At 37.6% G+C, this 19,821-nt stretch overlaps 1 protein-coding gene across 1 annotated transcript in view; it reads left to right on the top strand.

Moving 5' to 3' along the window:
* Positions 1 to 19,821, top strand: part of LOC149537928 (vacuolar protein sorting-associated protein 32 homolog 1-like) — an 83,469-nt gene that overhangs the window by 50,145 nt on the left and 13,503 nt on the right. Inside the window, exons 3-6 of the mRNA XM_089799342.1 lie at positions 8,898 to 8,983; positions 9,135 to 9,226; positions 10,015 to 10,129; positions 10,208 to 10,412. Coding sequence (XP_089655468.1) covers positions 8,898 to 8,983; positions 9,135 to 9,226; positions 10,015 to 10,129; positions 10,208 to 10,408 — 494 coding nt within the window. The 3' untranslated portion in view covers positions 10,409 to 10,412. The remainder of the gene's footprint in view (positions 1 to 8,897; positions 8,984 to 9,134; positions 9,227 to 10,014; positions 10,130 to 10,207; positions 10,413 to 19,821) is intronic.

Here is a 19,821-nt window from a genome sequence, read left to right as displayed (position 1 = left end):
GATAAAGATAACAAACCTCCACCAAGAAAGCTGTCGTTGGACGAAGCTACTAGACAGGAGCTCTGAAGGAAGACACTATATTCCAAATGCAAAGGACCATGGAAACCTGGGCACAGGTGCCTCAGGAAGGGAAAAATCCACTACATCAAGTTCGTGTCTAATGATGAGGACGAACAAGAAGATATACCCTCCAAAGATAACCAACCCCACGAAGACACCAAAATGGTTAGTTTGGACTGTATAGAAAGAATTGCAGCATTGGTGTGGCGTGGAGGAATTATCGCCCTTGCCGGTAGCTCGAGGTGCATGGTATTTCATGTATAAGAACCCTTCAAGGACAAAGGGTTATGGTGATGCATGATAGCGGAGCCACTCTAAATTTCATAAACCCATCTCTGGTGAAATTAAGAGGTCTACCTACAAAGACGCACACAGGATTCTAGGTCAAGGTTGTCGAATGGACTCTTTTGCCTTGCACACACCTTGTTCCTCAGTTAACTATCACAATGGCGAATCACACCGTGTTCGAGGATTTCTTCATAGTGGACCTTGATGACATGGAGGTTATTTTGGGCATACAGTTGATGGAGACACTTGATGAATACACTTAGAGCTTCAAACAGATGGATTTCACTTTTGTTGTCGATGGAAAGAAGGTTGTTCTCCGCGGAATGGCAAATGAGGGTCCGAGGGAAGTTTCTGCACATTGGATGGAGGGAATTTATGGCTTGATGACATTGCTTGGGCTGCACACTATTTTGTCTTGGCAGAACGTATAAAAGGTCAATGGAAACCCCCTCAGGATGATGATCTCCAGAATATCTTGAGCGATCACGATAAAGTTTTTATAGACATTCCTCCTGGCATACCGCCTTATTGAGGGTTTGAACATACGATCGAGTTGGAAGCAAGGGCCAAGTCGGTCATAGCCACACCTTACCACCATCTTAAGAAATTCAAAGATGAGATCGAAAACACAATTCAAGAACTGCTAGAGAAAGGGTGGATCTATCCCAGTTCTAGCCCTTTCGCGTCATCAGTGGTATTGGTCAAAAGGGACAGGATGATGTGCATGTGTGTGGACTACCGTGCGTTGAACAAAAAAACAGTAAAGAATAGATATCCCATTCCAAGGATAGATGAGTTGTTGGATGAATTACATGGCGTAGTCTATTTTTCGAAAATAGATCTCTGTTTCGGATACCATTAGATCTGCTTGAGGGAGTAAGACGTGGAAAAGACGGCTTTTCATTGTCACTATGGGCATTATGAGTTCTTGGTCATGCTGTTCGGATTAACGAATGCACCTGCTACATTCCAATTATGCATGAATCACATCTTCAACAAACAATTGCGTAAGTACTTACTGGTTTTTTTGATGACATTCTTATTTATAGTAGGACATGGGAAGAGCACCTGAAGCATCTGGATGAAGTCCTAAGGATCATGAAGGATCAATCCTTGTTCTCCAAGCAATCCAAGTGTGAATTCGGTATGACATAAATATTGTACCTGGGACATGTCAGTAAATATGGCATTCAATTTCATCAGGAGAAGATTCAGGCTATCCTTGATTGGCCTCCTCCAAAATCACTCGCGGAGTTGCAATATTTTTTGGACTATGCAGTTATTACCGAAGGTTTGTAAAGGGGTTCTCTTAGCTCAACGCACCACTAATAGATCTGACAAGAAAGGGGTCCTTCTAGTGGAATGAAAACGCACAACTCACTTTTGATAAGCTAAAGGAAGCAATGAGCACTTGTCCTGTGCTTGCTATACTTGATTTCACTCAATCGTTTATTATGGAGTGCGACGCATCTGGAGAAGGCATTGGCAAAGTACTGATGCAAGATAGACACCCCATAGCCTATGAGAGGAGGAAGCTTACGCAAACAAAATGCTTATATTCCATCTACGATAAAGAGATGTTGGATATTGTACATGCACTAACCAAGTTCCGATAGTCTCTGGTGGGTGCCAAGTTTGTCGATTGTACGGATCATAATAGTTTGAGATATTTTCTGGAGCAACGGAACTTGAACGAGAGGCAACAAAAATGGGTAAGAAAGGTTCAGGCTTTTGATTTTGACGTTGAATATGTGAAAGGAAAATACAATGTGGTTGCATATGCTTCGTCCAGGAAACCCGCCATCTGCTTACTAGCCTTGATTTCAGCTGATTGGAAATCACATTTGTTGGTAGAATATTCCAAAAACGCATTTGCTTGTGAGCTAATGGATGACAACACCCAGGATGATTAGTACAAAGTGGTGAATGACATCATTTACTATAAGAATCAGATATTTTTAGTACCAGAATCCAAATTGAAGCAAAAAATCTTGAAGGAGGTACACGAGTCACCCTTGGTAGGACACCTGGGCTTCCTCAAAACGTACAGACGTCTCTGGGAGAGGTTTTCATGGAAAGGACTTAAAGGAGATGTATTGCAGTATGTAAGAGAGTGCGTGCTCTGCCAGCAAAACAAATCCAAACATACTCTACTTGTCGGGTTACTACAACCTCTGCCAATTCTAGAACATAAGTGGGAAAGTATCTCGATGGATTTCATAATTGAACTTTCCAAGGTGAACGGAAAGGATTGTATCTTCGTGGTGGTTGACAGATTGACAAAGTACACATTTTTTCACCATCCCCTCAAATTTTCATGCCGCACAAGTTGCCGATCTATTTTTTAGAGAAGTCTTTCATTTGCACGGGTTACCCTAGAACATTGTCAGTGATCGGGTTGGGCGATTCATCAGCATCTTCTGGACAAAACTGTTTCGGTTGGCATGGACAAAATTGTCACCAAGTACTAGTTACCACCCTCAGATAGATGGACAAACGGAGATTGTGAACAAGTGGGCGTGGGTCAAATGGATACACCTAGGAGAATATTGTTACAATACCACGTACCACATGTCCATTGGGATGGCACCATTCAAAGCTTTATAGGATACGAACCCCTCTCCTTCATTGACACAGTTTTGGGAGACAGTCGCGCACCAAGGGGGAGGGATTGGCTTCAAGAGGGACAATACATTCTAAGATACCTGAAGGAAAACTTACAACGAGCACAGAATCAACAAAAGATGTACGCTAACAGACATTGGATAGAGAGGAGTTTCGAAGTAGGAGACTTGGTCTACCTCAGGCTCCAGCTATACTGACAATCCTCATTGAAAGAAAAGGGAAAAGAAAAACTGAAGACACGATTTTATGGCCCTTATCATGTAGTGTGCCACATCAGTCAAGTTGCCTACAAGCTGGAACTTCTAGACGAGAGCTGTATTCATAACGTTTTTCACGTTTCCTGCTTGAAGAAAGCTATGGGATAGAATGTCACAGTAGCTATAGACCTTCCATTGCTTAATGAAGAAGGAAAGCTCATATTGGAACCAACAGAGATTTTATTGAAGTACGTGAAAAGACCGTGTAGAACCGAATGGTGAAGGAATATTTGGTATGCTAGAAACACTTTCCGCTGGATAACGCAACCTGGAAGGCGAGCACATTCTATAGCATCCAACATTGCGTTTGCTTGAGGACAAGCAAATTTTTAGATAGGATTGTAATATCCTCGTCATAAAATAGATTATTAATCAAACTATTGTTAATGGGTCAATTGGTTTAATTTATCTCAGACCCATCTTTGTTTTGTTTTCGTAATTTGTGTTGCCATCGACCATCTTTGTACACCATCAGAAAATTTTCCCTGACAGGTATTTAAGCATATTTCTTCGTACTGCAAATTCTTGTTGGAGTTCTGGATTGTTCATCATTTTGGAAGTGAAAGATCTTCCCTATTTGGCTTGTGCAGTTTTGGTGGGATTCAACCCTCACCCTATTCCGTTGTTGCATGTAATACTTCGCTCATATTTGGCAAATCGAAGCACCATCTTTTGGCAAATACTAATTGAAGGTTACTAGTGTCTAATTTCCATTATTGTTTGATGCTATCTGATAAATTTGGATCTCTAAGTTTAGATTGCATTATTGAGCTTTCCCTCCATCCGCACACCAATCATCTTTTTGTACTCTAGGAGAATAGTCAAACAAGAACAATACACCACTTTACGACATCCTTGGGTTCTGTATGACCTTCCTGTTGCATAGTATAATTGACCGTATGACCCTCTTATTGCATGGTATCTTTGATCATACGGCCTTCCTGTTGCACATCCATCCATTCACGCCGTACTTCCTCTCCACCACCTCCACCATACAACAAATTGATCCACTGTACAACCATGCCATTTACCACCGTACGAACTGTTCTAGTTGCCACCGTATGGCTTGCCCTGGCCACCGTACGAATCGCTCTTACTCCCATCGTACAACTGAACACTAGCCCTACACCTTTCATTTCCTCTCTCCCCACTGTACGACCCCTTTCATCAACTTGGCATAGTGGAAATTAGTGGTCATTGAAGGATAAAAGGAATCACTATGCCTCCTACTGGGAAGCAGATCATTATAGGGAGAACCCTACAAATGGGAAACAGAGTAGGATGAAACTTTTCATGGATTGAAAACACAATTAGCCACAATGCGTATTTTGGCTTATCCACATTGGGACAAGGAGTTCCATGCACATATTGATGCATCAAACTACGCAATTGGAGTAACGTTGGCACAGATAGGTGATCACGGATTGGACCACCCGGTGTACTTCGCAAGTAGATTATTGTCAAAAATAGAAAAGAACTATAGCATGATGAAGTGGGAGGCTCTAGAGGCTCTCAGAATGGTGTATGTTGTACAGAAGTTTAGACACTACTTACTGGCGACTCCATTTGTGTTCTACGTAGACCATCAAGCGTTGCTATACCTTGTGAATAAACCGATCATTCAAGGACGGATAAGCAGATGGCTACTTCTTTTGCAAGAATTTACATTTAAAATTGTGGTACAGCCCAGGAAAAGCCACGTGAGTTCAGATCATCTATCCAAGATCAAATCAGGAGAACCTCCGGAGGAAGTCAATGATGACTTTCCCGATGCACAACTATTTCAAATCGCTGTACTACCTTCTTGGTACGCGAGTATCGGGGAATATCTTTCAATGGGGCAATTTCTAGGGAAATGCCGCCAAGCGAGGGGAGGAAACTAGTATTGAGAAGTCGAATGTTCCAATTGATCAACGGGTCGCTATACAAGATGGGACTTGACCAAATTTTACGAGGATGTGTTATGGAGGAAGAAATACCGAAAGTATTGAAAGAAGCACATGAAGGGCCCATAAGAGGACATATACTGTAGTCGGTAAAACTATACTATAGCCAACGAGATTAGTTAGTGTCCGAAAGGTTGCGTGATGGTTGATACATCCCTTCGGGAGATATATGTACATCGTCCAAATGGAATTATGAAGCATCATTGTAATCGGGATTGTATATTTGCTTATATGAATAAAGTACTATTTTGTTATGTGTTACATTCTAGTCTCTTAATGCAATAACTATCCGTTTACCCTGTATGGTAAACAAAGATCATAGTGAGGAAAACTTTAGTAGGCTGAATGACTAATAAAAATACAGCGTTCTTTAATTCATTAACTATTTAGATTCTTATCAGTAGCAACTCTTACTCGATGAAATTGTCGTGTTTTTCATTATATGGAAATGTTATGCAGTTCAATTATTTGCCACAAAGGATGCTAACTGTCCAAGTCCTTGTGATAGGTTGATTATATTCCTCAGCTCTTCTGGAATGCATATGGTAGTATAAAATTTGTGTGTGTGTGTGTGTGTGTATGGGTGATGAATTGTTGGAGCTGGGTAATGGCCTATTGGATTATTTTCTAGCTTGCGAACATCATTTTCAAGTTGGGATGCAATTTTGTCTCAGTTACCATTTTAAAAATGTGGATATTTTGTTCTTTACAACAAAACACTTGAAATTTGGTTGACCACAATTTATATGCTTTTCTTGATACCTAGTATTTATAGTTATAGCCCATGCAAGTCTATTTCTAGCACAATTCTAGCAACTTAGCATCAGATTACGACTAAATAGTTTGAGCAACATTGGCTACATAAAAAACAATTGCTGCCATGGGATCTTGTATTGCATTATTGGCAATACATGCTAGGTTGACTGTATGTCGAGGGGCATTCGATTGCAAATGATACAACATGAATATTATGACGATCAACATTCATGAATCATGATTGAGAAATTCTGTATTGTGAATAATTACTGTAACCTGGATGCATTTGAAAACTCAATTGCTTGTCTAAATTAATGAAAACACAAAGTTATAAATAACCTATTGTAATATAGTTTTATAAACCATTAATTGAAGCTTCAGACTGAAGTTTAAAATATCAAGCCTGAAAATGTCTATGAAAATGACCATTAATAAAGCAACTAAGAAAGACTAAAAATAGGAGATTATTAAAAATAGGTAAATATTCTTATATCCTCCCGTAATGGTCATTCTATCAACTACCCTACAAAAGATAACCTACAGATCTTTTGGTCAAAATGCAATGAAGGCTGTCCCAGTCTGTTCACAGATTTATAGAGACGGCTCCATCCTCCTCTTCATAATGCTTTGCAAAATGAACCTGCTGCTGAGACCCTCCCTGATTCTGCAAAATTTTTGGAAATGATCAAGATAACCAAAACCTTGCCAACCTGATGTTGGACAACAAAGGCATTGCTCCTTAGGTAGAGACACCTAGATGATTCTAAAACTGCGTTTTTGCAGAAAAATACTGAACTCTTTGCAAATGAATACTACAGCTCAAAAATTGATTGCAAGAAACCACAATTCTTGTGAGTAAAAAATGCCAAACCTTAAAATTGAATTTTAAAAGCATTGTTTTTTTCAGAAAAATTGTAAAAACCCTAAAACAAGAACATCTGACAATTGTTTTGTTGGAAAAAATTAGAAAGCCCTCCAAATGAGAGCTCGTGATTTTTGAGGACAAAATTGTGCAAAACCTAGACGTCACAATAAATAATGTTTTGAGGAAAATGTTAAGAAACCTTACTATAATCTTTTTAAGAAAAAAATTATAAAACCGAGAATAAAACCCCAGAATTATTTTTTTTCCTAATAAAAACCGAACATAAAATTCCCACGCGAACAATCAAGTTTTGGATTGGTTAAAACTGATGTTTAGAAAAATTGACCAAAACCCAATATAATCATATAAGGAATAAAACTACAAAAGTATTAAATCCGTCAAATAAATTTTTTAAAGGGAAAAAATTTATAAAACCCAATAAATATTTTTTAAGGGAAAAAAAAATAAAATCGTAAAACCCATGATATTTTTTTGTTACGCTTTAAAAATAAATAAAAAACTATTAAAACCCATCCTTAGTCGTGTGTTGAACAAGCACAAAATGCAAGCTATCACACCAGGGCACACACAAAGATTCAAATCATGGACAAAGAGAACCTGAAAATAAAGCCGAAAAATACAGACTGTAAGTCACAAAACTTCAGTCCCATTGTGTAGGTCATAGGCAACACAGAAAACAAGAGTCAATTGCGCAGAACCAGAGAGGATAACGCCTAGTTGCGGAATGAATAGATGTGCGAACAGAAGCTCTTGTGGACAAGGTTTGACGAGGTGGTAGAAAAGCTAGTTTTGGGAAGAAGAAAATGATCAAGAAGTGTTAGCTTGTAAAATGGTGCTTTTTCAGTGTCCTTCCCAGCGATAGAAGACCTCAAAAAGAAAACTGTGAAGCAAAGAAAATGGCAACCAAAAACACCATAAACAAAGGTCGCTTGGGCTGCGAATCTCAGAACAAAAATAAGTGGAAAACCACGGACTAAAAAATGCGGACATCCAAAAAACCAAACAGATGAACACGATTCTTCAGATAAAAACCTATGTGGCATTTGGAGGGATAATGCAACAGAGCTCGCCTCAAATCGAAACAAAAAAAAGCAATTTGCATGAATAAGAAAAAACCCTTCGAAAATTGTGCTAACAATTTTGAACAAAACCTTCAATGATTTTTTTCATGCTCCTGGGTCTTCCATGAGGGAGTCATACCCAGATTAGCTCCTGCTCTGATACCATGAAAACTGAATCGCTTATCTAAATTAATGAAAACACAAGGCTATAACTAAACAATTTCAAGATAGTTTTAGAAACTGTTAACTGAAGTTTCAAATTGAAGAAAAATACCTATGAAATGACCATTAATAAAGCAAGGAAGAAACACTAAAAATAACAGACTAAAAATAGGCAAATATTCTAATAGCTTTAGCAGCTGTTTCCATGCATTATCAATATCACCAAGCAATTTGGAACCAACAACCTTTCTGTGCAAATGAATGTGTGCATTGCATCTCAAAATTCTGAAATGCCCATTTTTATGCAATTGTTTGTCAAAATTGCAAGAGAGATTGAAATCTGGTTTGATGAGTCTCCCCCATCCGCATCTCTTCTTTCAGAAGGTGAAATTTTTTCTTTGATATTAAAAAAATATGTGTCCGGGACAGTTGAGGGATGTATTAAACATCCTTAGTTATCCATAGGGTGGCCAGCTAGATGACAAGGTTTCCTGAGACATACCCTGATTTGATGGAAGTTAGGGGCTGGCGAGGGAATTCTTCCAGCTGTCTCTGTGTAATGAAAACACTGTTGGGGATGGACATGGGGGAAATCGGTGGCTGTCTCCTGCTGTATTTGTGTACCAGAAACTATGCTGGGGAAGGTGACATGGGATAGGGGGGCACATGTATCCCTGGTTAATATATTATGGATTCATAGTGAAAATATCAGGTTCAAATTATTTTAAATTTTTTTCGTTACAAGGATGAGATATGTTTCTTGGTTATTTGATTGATTATGGCATTCTCAGGTAGCTAAGTTGAATTATGATTTCGTTGATTGAGTTCAAAATTTTGAATTGAATGATCAATGCAGCGGCTATACAATGTTTGAAGAGAAAGAGACTTTATGAGGTGCAAGTTGAGCAATTGGGAAATTTTCAACTACGCATTCATGATCAGGTATACAATTAAGTCAGAACAAGTTGTTCCCAACAAAGGTCAAGTCAAGATTGAAAGCTTTTGATTGTAGAGTGGAAAGGGTCTCCTTGACTCATAACAGTATAATTATTATGAAATTATTTTGCATCCTAACTTTTGGGAGCTATTTCAGATGATTATGTTGGAAGGTGCAAAAGCTACAACAGAGACAGTGGATGCACTGAGAACTTCAGCTGCTGCCATGAAAGCAATGCAGAAAGCAACGTAAGTACAAGTAGGCTCATGATTTGTTTAAACTTTAAAACCATGATGTTTTACAGTCCATGAGAAATGATTGAAGGCTTATTGTAAGAAGTGGGAGATTTTTTATTTATTTATTTTTGTATCATGGAATGTGATCAGAAATGATGATGCAAAAATTATCTCAAGAAGTTTATATCAGAAGCTTTGAAATTGACACTTGTGGTTTAATTATTTGTCATGTAATAGTAAAGATAAGAAATTTCCAAGGCCCAAAATAGGATTAGTTTATTGTACAAGCTACCAATAGGGTGCAATGTAAAGATATTTTATTGGCATTATAATATTCACATTGGCAAGAAATTATTCTGCTCCAAAGTATATCAATATTAATGGCATTATGATCAAATCTATATATGTTTTAAACTTTTTAGTAAAGTAAGAGTGCCGTAGAAGTAATTTTACTGGCAATTTTCCAGTGAGTATTGATTCTAACTTCATTGATCATTTTGAAAAATATTCATCATGGTGAGTAACCTATCAGTCAAATCAGGCGAATCATTAGAGGCCTCCTTAATATAAAGCTAGCTTTAAATACAGTTTTTAGAATCTCTTGCTTTCTGAAAACTGTCCTACCTTCTATTTTATTTTTGATATTGTAAAACTTGTCAATCTCTTTGTCATTTTGTCTGCTTATAGCAAATTGTTTCTTTTTGAGGTATGGGTGTTTTTAGATATGAAATTTTTGTTTGGATATCATCTGGTGGTATTGCTTTTCTGAGCATTTTACATTGAGTGGAGACATGTTCCAGGAACATTGATGACGTGGACAAAACCATGGATGAGATAAATGAACAGACAGAGAACATGAAACAGATTCAGGAAGCATTATCTACACCAATTGGCGCTGCTGCGGATTTTGATGAGGTAGGTGAAATACCCATTTGCATCTTATGTCTTGTTATTGTTTGGTTTTTCTGTAATAATATGGATTCACTGTAATAGGACGAACTTGAGGCTGAATTGGAGGAACTAGAGGGAGCAGAGCTTGAAGAGCAACTTATGCAACCAGCCTCAATTGCTCCAACTACAAAATTGCCTCCAATTCCAGGAAAACAATCCACACAACCTGCATCTCATAAGGCTACACCGAATTCTGCTGAAGAAGATGAGCTTGCTGCTCTGCAGGCAGAGATGGCACTATAGTAAGGTAGCTTCAATTTTTTTTAGATTTTGGTTTGATTGATGCACCTATACTGCTTCATTAGCTTAAGGCATGCTAGAAAAGTTGGTCTTTGCAGCTTACAACAATTTATGGTATTTGTTATAGATTGGCCTCTGAATCATGTGTGTTCTTGCTTGAAAGTTTGGTGGTTAGTTCTGGGTAATTAAATGATGATGTTTTTAATATCTTAAATTTGAAGTCCAAATTATAATAATGAACTGTAAATCTTACACCACTTTCTACAGGCACATGTACAATTTTGCATTATTATATTTGATGAAGGATTAATAATTACCATTCTTCTTTTTTCAGTTTAAATTAAGATCACAGGGTATCTGCCATTTTCTACCTTACCCAGATTCTTTATATTGGTTGTGATGAGTAGTTTATGAGCATTCTGCTAATTAGTACGATGATAAATCTCTGTAAAATGTACATAGGTCCATGCTTTTCTAAATATCCATCTATTGAGTTTTGTTGCCTTCTTATGTCATTACCTATCTATAATGTATTTTAGTGTGACACATCATAGGTATAGCTCACAGGTTTGCCATGTGAAGGTTATAAACTTATATCTCAGGATCATTTTCCAGTCTCATTCCGTTTGTCACTCAATGGGTGCATTTTATCTACCAACATGAAAGTGTGAAAGAAGGGAACTTGGGTCAGAGTTTAATGAAGACTAAAGCTTAACACACAGAAAAGAGTTAATAACTCTCTGAGATTCTTTTCAGTACCAAGACATGAATTGGTCATTTACAATTTCCTGTCCTTAAGGAGCTGTGCCAGTGAATTAGAGAAGGCATCAAAAAATAATTTACAGAACTTTTTATACTATTCAAAGCTTTAATAGTGTGTGGACACTCACGTAGGGTTCATTAACATTACTGACTATAACTTGTTTGGAATTTATTCAGTTATGCAATTCGGCATGGTTCCTTACGATCTAATTTTTCTTTACCCTTGCACACTTCTTGTGTCTCATTGAATAAGTTATTTCATGTCCATAGTTTCAGGCAGTCAATTATAATATTTTCTGGATTTTATGACAAATACCATTTAGGGCATCAGATACTGTAATGTCCCCTTTTTAGCATTCATAGCATGATGTTGTCGTTAGCCTATTTCCCCACGGTCCCGTAGGCTAACCACGACATTAAAGGGGCTTAGAGGCCATTTGGCCTATATAGTTTCAGTTGCAGGTCTTTCTGAGGAGTTTTGAGGCAACTTTGGGCGTACTTACTATTTATAGTAAGTCATCTTGGACATGGGCGGACATCCAGTGGCAACGGTATGTCGATGGTAATTGTTTAAAATCGACAAGAAGACTTGTTTATCATTGATAGGATTTGTTATGCATTGATAAAGCTATTTTATAAAGTTAAATTTAAATATTTAACTTTATTAATGCATAGACTATAGTTTGTGGGAAATATTTAAATTAAAAGAGTCCCCTTTATTTTATAAGACATTGGAGACATAAGTTACATAAAGGGAGTTATGTTTTATCCCACATTGAGAAAACGAAGGATGGAGCTCTTGTGAGAACACTATAAAAGAAATGGAAGAGCTTCTTTTATTCATGCTTGAAAATATCAAAGAAATTGGAAAATTTTATGGAGATTATGTCTCAATAGTTTGAAGGACGAAATCCCTTCAAGCTGGAAATCTTGACGCCATTGAAAGATATGGTCTTGAGATTGAACAGGGTAGCAGTCTAAAAAGCAAATACGAAAAAGCAGTCCGAAAAAGCGGAATCGAAAAAGCAGGCCGAAAAAGCGGAATCGAAAAAGCAAGCCAAAAAAGCAGTCCGAAAAAGCGGAACCGAAAAAGCAGGCCAAAAAAGCAGTCCGAAAAAGCAGTTCGAAAAAACAAATCGGAAAAGCAAAGCAGAAGGGGCAACATTGAAAAAAATTATTGCAACCATCTACAACCAGGTTCTTTTATTAGTATTGTTTTTTAGGGTGTTATAAGTTTCAGCTGTAAGTGTGCATTATACCAACATTATCATTTTGTAATCCATGTAAATGCCAAAAGTCTTGGCCATATTTCATGAGCATTGTATTAGAAATTTCATTGCAAATTAAGAAGATAATAGTTGCTGGTGTCATTTAAGCAATTCACTATTATTATTTATTAGCTAGTTAGTTTGCATACCAACTGTTTGTAGAAATGCCAGTTGGCTGTAGGTTTTCATTTCATTCATGATCAGCTTATTAGTTTGCATGCCAATTGTTTGACAAAATGTCAATTGGCTGTAGGTTCTCTTTTTGGCATAAATAATGTTATAATTTTACATCCCAAGTGTTTGTCAAAAATACTAGTTGCTGTAGCTGCATATTGCAAGTAGTTTCAGTCACATATATGCATTGAATATTGTCAGAATAAGTTGCACATTCATGTTAGGTCATTGTGTAGTCCATTTTGAGTCTTCTAGCACAAGATTCTCAGTGATGCAAATTAAAAAAAAGAGTCATTTAAAGCAAGCTGAAAAACTATATCAGTCATATGTCCCTTGCATGTGAATTGTTTGACAAAATTCTTTGAGCCTTCAATCAACATTTTTGAGAGCAGATTTGGAGAGGGTCATTACAGTGGTATCAGAGCTTGCTTGCAAAGTGTTTGACGAAATGTCAAACAATTGAAGTATAAAGATTTTTGGTGTTTGAAGAAGTTATAACCTATTGGGGTTATTACAGTGGTATCAGAGCGGTTTTCTGCCATCCTGTGGAGGTCTTATTGGGAATTTGGATTAGCCAGATAGAGAGAAAAATGTTTGACAAAATGAATGCCGGTCCAAATCAGGGAAAGGAAAGATTCTTACAGTTATTAGACACCTTAGCACAGGGACAGCGATCAGCAGAGCAGAGAGCACAGGAACAGAGTCAGAGATTAGAGCTTATGATGCAGATGATGGCTCGTCAAATGGGGTTGAATGCTAATGTGGGTGGAGGAAATAATCAGAATGGTAATAACCAGAGTGGTAATAATCAGGATGGGACACATAATGGAATCAAACAAGTTGGCAACAATTTCGGTCATGCACCCCAGCAAACTAGGATAGTGAGTTCGACGCCCATTATTCCCACATTTCCTCCTAGAGCTCTAGAGCAGCCCGTACCAGAGCCCCAGATCACTGATATACAGGACCAACTGAAGAGAGATTGGGAAGCCGGAGGTCCAGACTTTACTGCTGCAATTACCTTTAGGGAGTATATAGATGTGCGGATGAAGCATATGCCACGTGGACATGACAGGAACCAGAGCTATGAGCTACGGAAGAAAGTAGGGAAACTTCAGTTACTATATTATGATGGCTCGGGTAAGTCTACAGCAAGAGCTTTGGTTCAAAGGCTTGACACATACTTTCAAACGAACCCTATGCCTGAGGAAGAAGCTATTAAGTATGCAGCAATTCACTTGGATGGGTTAGCACACGAGTGGTGGCATCATGGTATGGTCACTATGGGTCATGCACATATTACCTCATATGTGGAGTTTAAGGAGAGACTGATTGAACGTTTTGATAGGCTTAAGGATCGTACCTTCCCTATGACAGGCAGAAACTTGTATAAGGAGTTTAATGGACATGCTGATTCGATACAGGGAGACATTAGCACATCTTCAGGTAATGGTTTATCTGCATCATCTTCACAGGTAGAAGGGGTTACAGATGTTGTGCGGGTTGAGCCAGAAGGTGATATCACAGGCACACCGGATTGTGCAATTGACACAGATAGTGATTCCAGTATAGTTGGCTGGATGAAGTTATAGCAGTTGAGGATACTGTCATTTTTGAGGATAGTACAGTTGATTAGAAAGTGAGCATTCAGGACTTTGCAGAAAATGAGTATCAGGCACAGTTGGATGCTTCTTCACATGAGATAGAGGCTAGTAGCTTTTTACTTGGTTTGGCAAGCCAACTGAAGACAAGGGACAAGAATATTGTCACGACTTTATCTCATCATGACAGGATACATGGATTGATTGAGAATCACATTTGGATGATTCAATTGCAGGAGAGATAGAAAGGAGTCACAACAGGTTCTTCTTGTGACGACTTACAACAAATCAAGGAAGACATGGAGGCAATGAAGTTAGGTTACATACACCTACTTTCAGATCGCAATCATATCCTTAATCTTGCAAGGATCTATTTAGATGTAGTGAAGGAGGTTGACCGGTTTTTTCATGAGCTGGAGGATACTCGGAATTCCTTGGTGTGTACTCAGTTGGCTGTCTAGGATTCTGAGAGACACGTGGACAAGATTTGTCTTGAGGTGAGTTCAGTTTGGGAGTTAGCGCATATAGCAGGGACTCAGTTTTCTTTACAGTCGGCTCTCATGTTGATGATGATATGAGTATGTCTAGCATTCACACTCCGGATTCAAAGATTGTAGACAGGTGCGTGAAGTCAGTTGGTATTGTTCACATTACTCAGGTGAGAAGTTTACTTGAATTGCCAGCTGGTTTCCGTTCATGGATTAGATGTTGGGATCCTTATCTTAGTACTTAGGATCATTTTGACCAGAGATATCTATCATTCCTTGGTAGTAGTATCTGTTGCACCATCATGGACTTGATTAGTAGTTTGCCAGGTGTAGTTCTCATCCATGCCAACAGCTTGTTTGATGTTGGAATTAGTTTTTTCACACTTGTGTTGGGCATTGTTCATATATCCAGTCGACCATTCTTGTTGGAATGGGTTGATGATCTCTCAGATATGACAGAGTTTATAGAAGAGTCCCAGGATCTGAGTATTACAGATGATAGCTATTCTGAGGTTACTCCTTTGGACAATGTACTAGGGATAGAGTAGAGGATTTCGACCAGTCGGCACAATCATGTGTTTAGTCAGCTGAGAGTTGGCGAGCGAGACATTTCTATCGCTTGCGAGCATTTCGATACTGCTTGTCAGTTGTTAGCAGTTTATGGATGGGATTCTCCTACTAGTGATGAGCAAGGAGGCAATTATCTTTCCTTGACAGAGATCCACTCCTTATGGGAGGCTATTCGGATTCTGAGACAGAATTATATGCAGTTGGCAACCGACAGAGATTATCTTATGGAGTGGGGCAGTACAACATATGACGCATTATTGGTCAAGGAAGATGAGGTGAGTGAGCTTACTCAGTAGCTCGAGGTGACTTCTGAGTTTCTTGAGAGTACACAGTTGGCTTTCGAGGAGTCACAATTTCATTTAGCTGAGGTGACCATGGAGTTAGAACGACTTCAATCTTTACCAGATTTTGTACAATCACAGACCGTTTTGTCTGGTGATCCGAGGATGTCCATGATCGAGGTTGATAGAGGTAGTGGAGATGAGGATATATCTGTCCATGACACTAGTATTGGCATATTTGGTTTGTTTCCACTGGAGGTAGGTTTAGCTGAGTTGGGAGCTGCAGCTAAGCATTGTGGTATGTTCGACTTGGGGGGCACAGAGACTAGTGATGTTGTTGATTCTGTGCCCTTGGCTATATCAACCTTTGACTTAGCTGATGATCAGTCACAGTTGGTTGTATCACGATTGCAGGATGAGTCCTTGACTGGGATTTGTTCTTTTTACCAGCATTATACTACAAGGTATGTTCATCAGTTTGCATTGGATCCAGGTGTTGAGGACTTGATGGCCATCAGATTTGGTTTGGGTTCTAGTTCTTGCTATTTATCATGTGATGACTATTCGCCATCAGCGATGCATGGGAGTTATTGTTATGAGACAGTGGCCGGTGATTTACAGAGTTGTGTTGATTGTAGTAGGTGTGCAGTGTGTGGATTCTCTGTATTTGGTGCAGTTTCATGCGGGAGTATTCACCGTTGTTGTAGAGTTGTATTGTACATTCCGCATAGGCCAGTGGGATGCGTTGATGGTATTTACTATGTTGGCAATTTGGGTTATCTACTCTACTTGGGTTCTGATATTTCGAGAGCTTGTTTCTCATGGGTTCCTGACTTTGGAGTTTGGGTGAGTTGTATTCGCCAGTTTGATTATGGATTCCTCTTGGTTAATTTTCAGAGGTTGTTGCAGGAGCCTATGTTGACTTACAACAGTATAGTTCATGACTACATTTGGGATCCAGGTGGATTGATTGGGTTGTTGTTCGGCCATTGCTTGGGGACAAGCAATTTTGGGAAGGACGGATTGTAATGTCCCCTTTTTAGCATTCATAGCATGATGTTGTCGTTAGCCTATTTCCCCACGGTCCCGTAGGCTGACCAGGGCATTAAAGGGGCTTAGAGGCCATTTGGCCTATATAGTTTCAGTTGCAGGTCTTTCTGAGGGGTTTTGAGGCAACTTTGGGCGTACTTACTATTTATAGTAAGTCATCTTGGGCGGACATCCAGTGGCAACAGTATGTCGATGGTAATTGTTTAAAATCGACAAGAAGACTTGTTTATCATTGATAAGATTTGTTATGCATTGATAAAGCTATTTTATAAAGTTAAATTTAAATATTTAACTTTATTAATGCATAGACTATAGTTTGTGGGAAATATTTAAATTAAAAGAGTCCCCTTTATTTTATAAGACATTGGAGACATAAGTTACATAAAGGGAGTTATGTTTTATCCCACATTGAGAAAACGAAGGATGGAGCTCTTGTGAGAACACTATAAAAGAAATGGAAGAGCTTCTTTTATTCATGCTTGGAAATATCAAAGAAATTAGAAAATTTTATGGAGATTATGTCTCAATAATTTGAAGGACGAAATCCCTTCAAGCTGGAAATCTTGACGCCATTGAAAGATATGGTCTTGAGATTGAACAGGGTAGTAGTCTGAAAAGCAAATACGAAAAAGCAGTCCGGAAAAGCGGAATCGAAAAAGTAGGCCGAAAAAGCGGAATAAAAAAAGCAAGCCAAAAAAGCAGTCCGGAAAAGCGGAACCGAAAAAGCAGGCCAAAAAAGCAGTCCGAAAAAGTAGTTCGAAAAAGCAAATCGGAAAAGCAAAGCAGAAGGGGCAACATTGAAAAAAATTATTGCAATGATCTACAACTAGGTTCTTTTATTAGTATTGTTTTTTAGGTTGTTATAAGTTTCAGCTATAAGTGTGCATTATACCAGCATTATCATTTTGTAATCCATGTAAATGCCAAAAGTCTTGGCCATATTTCATGAGCATTGTATTAGAAATTTCATTGAATTAAGAAGATAATAGTTGTTGGTGTCATTTAAGCAATTCACTATTATTATTTATCAGCTAGTTAGTTTGCATACCAACTGTTTGTAGAAATGCCAGTTGGCTGTAGGTTTTCATTTCATTCATGATCAGCTTATTAGTTTGCATGCCAATTGTTTGACAAAATGTCAATTGGCTGTAGGTTCTCTTTTTGGCATAAATAATGTTATAATTTTACATCTCAAGTGTTTGTCAAAAATACTAGTTGCTGTAGCTGCATATTGCAAGTAGTTTCAGTCACATATATGCATTGAATATTGTCAGAATAAGTTGCACATTCATGTTAGGTCATTGTGTAGTCCATTTTGAGTCTTCTAGCACAAGATTCTCAGTGATGCAAATTAAAAAAAAGAGTCATTTAAAGCAAGCTGAAAAACTATATCAGTCATATGTCCCTTGCATGTGAATTGTTTGACAAAATTCTTTGAGCCTTCAATCAACATTTTTGAGAGCAGATTTGGGGAGGGTCATTACAGATACCACTGTATCATCCCTTTTCTTTCTTTTGTTAACTATGGTAATAATGTATAGTTAGAAGATGCGTTCATAATTATTATTCACATAAATGAAAGACAAAAATAACAACCATAAGATAAGCCTATCTCATACCTATAGATACATTTCATGTTCAAATGAGTTAAAGCATGTAGCTTTGGTTTGACAATAACTGTGATCAGCATATATATATATATATATGATGCACATACTGTTATATATATACATATATATAATAGCAGTATATAAACTTTGCACAGTTGAAACCAACGATCATATATATATATATATTGTTTGAGATTTCATTTTAGACATGATCGAAACTTCTTCTATTTCCTTTGATTTAACATCACTACCGATCTATATTATATTGGGCTGCAGTTCATAATGATCGGTAATACATGATTAAGACTTGAGTTAAGTCTATAACAAATCAGGCTAATTAACCAACACCGAACCAATGTGATGGTGAATGTTTATGTCTTTGTTCAAAAACATGCCTATTTACCCTCACACCCCTCTGTGTGATATGCATACTTGATCTACTCGGCATAACAAGGCATCGAAATCAATTAATGCAAGTACATCAAAGGATCGATTTAAATTTCAAGTTCAAGAACATTTTATTATCTCGATTATTTTTGTACTAACATATATAGATTTTGTAGCAAATCTATTCTTTGACATTAGTGTTCATACTTGCAATCAAAAGTTGTGCATCAGTTAGCCTCGAATTTGAAATCTGGTAAGAAACTTTACATGTTATCGAAGACTTGTTAAGAAGAGATCTTATTAAGTTTAAGAGATTAGATTTCACATTAAATTGCAATCTCTCATTACTCTTCAAGATGACAAACATGTTAAGATTCGAACACCACCTTACAAGTGCTGATAACTTTGAATCTTAGAAAATTCATATAATGATGCTATTAAAAGAAAACAAATTAGAATCTTTTGTAAGAGAAGAAAAAGAAGAACCTAAAGATGATCCAGAGAAAACTCAATGGATCGAAAATATTGAGAAAGCCATGAAGATAATTGTGGATGCTGTTCGAGATCACATAGTGCCTATTGTGGCAAAACATGCTACAATATATTGCATGTTTAAAGCTCTTGAAAATGCATTCATAGTAAATAACACTAGTAGAAAACTTCCTCTTAAAAGACAAATGAATAATACTTAAAAGACAAATGAATAATATCAGCATGAATAAAAGAGAAACTGTGAACGCCTTCTTCATGAGAATCATAGAATTGAGAGATCAATTATCTTCTGTCAGTTATGAGATTGACAGCCAAGAGTTATCCCTAATAGCGTTAGGAGGACTACCAAATTCTTGGGAGTCGTTTGTACAAGTGCAAGATCTAAGATCCCAAAACTAGATCGATTGAGATCTGATTGTCTTCAAGAAGAATTGAGATTAATGATTAAAGGAAAACATAAAACCTTAGATGAAGACATTCATATTCTTAACACCAACTCTCATAAGAAGGGTAAGAAGAACAACAAAAGGAAAATAAACTTTCATGGAAAAGGACAGTCAAAACAGAAGAAAGACTCGTCCAAAATTCAGTGTTTCAAATGTGATCAATATGGACATTATGCACTAAATTGTCCTGATCGATCTAAACTTCAAGCATCATTTGCCAAAACTGATAAATCAAATGAAGGTCAAGAGTCTGAGAAATATGCCTTCTATTCAACGTTGTCTAGTCA

This window comes from Cupressus sempervirens, chromosome 9 (assembly GCF_028749045.1).
Source record: "Cupressus sempervirens isolate cs-2001-9-10 chromosome 9, ASM2874904v1, whole genome shotgun sequence".
Taxonomy (NCBI): Eukaryota; Viridiplantae; Streptophyta; class Pinopsida; order Cupressales; family Cupressaceae; genus Cupressus; species Cupressus sempervirens.
Note: the sequence above shows the minus strand (reverse complement) of the source record. Positions and strands in the feature narration are given on the sequence as shown.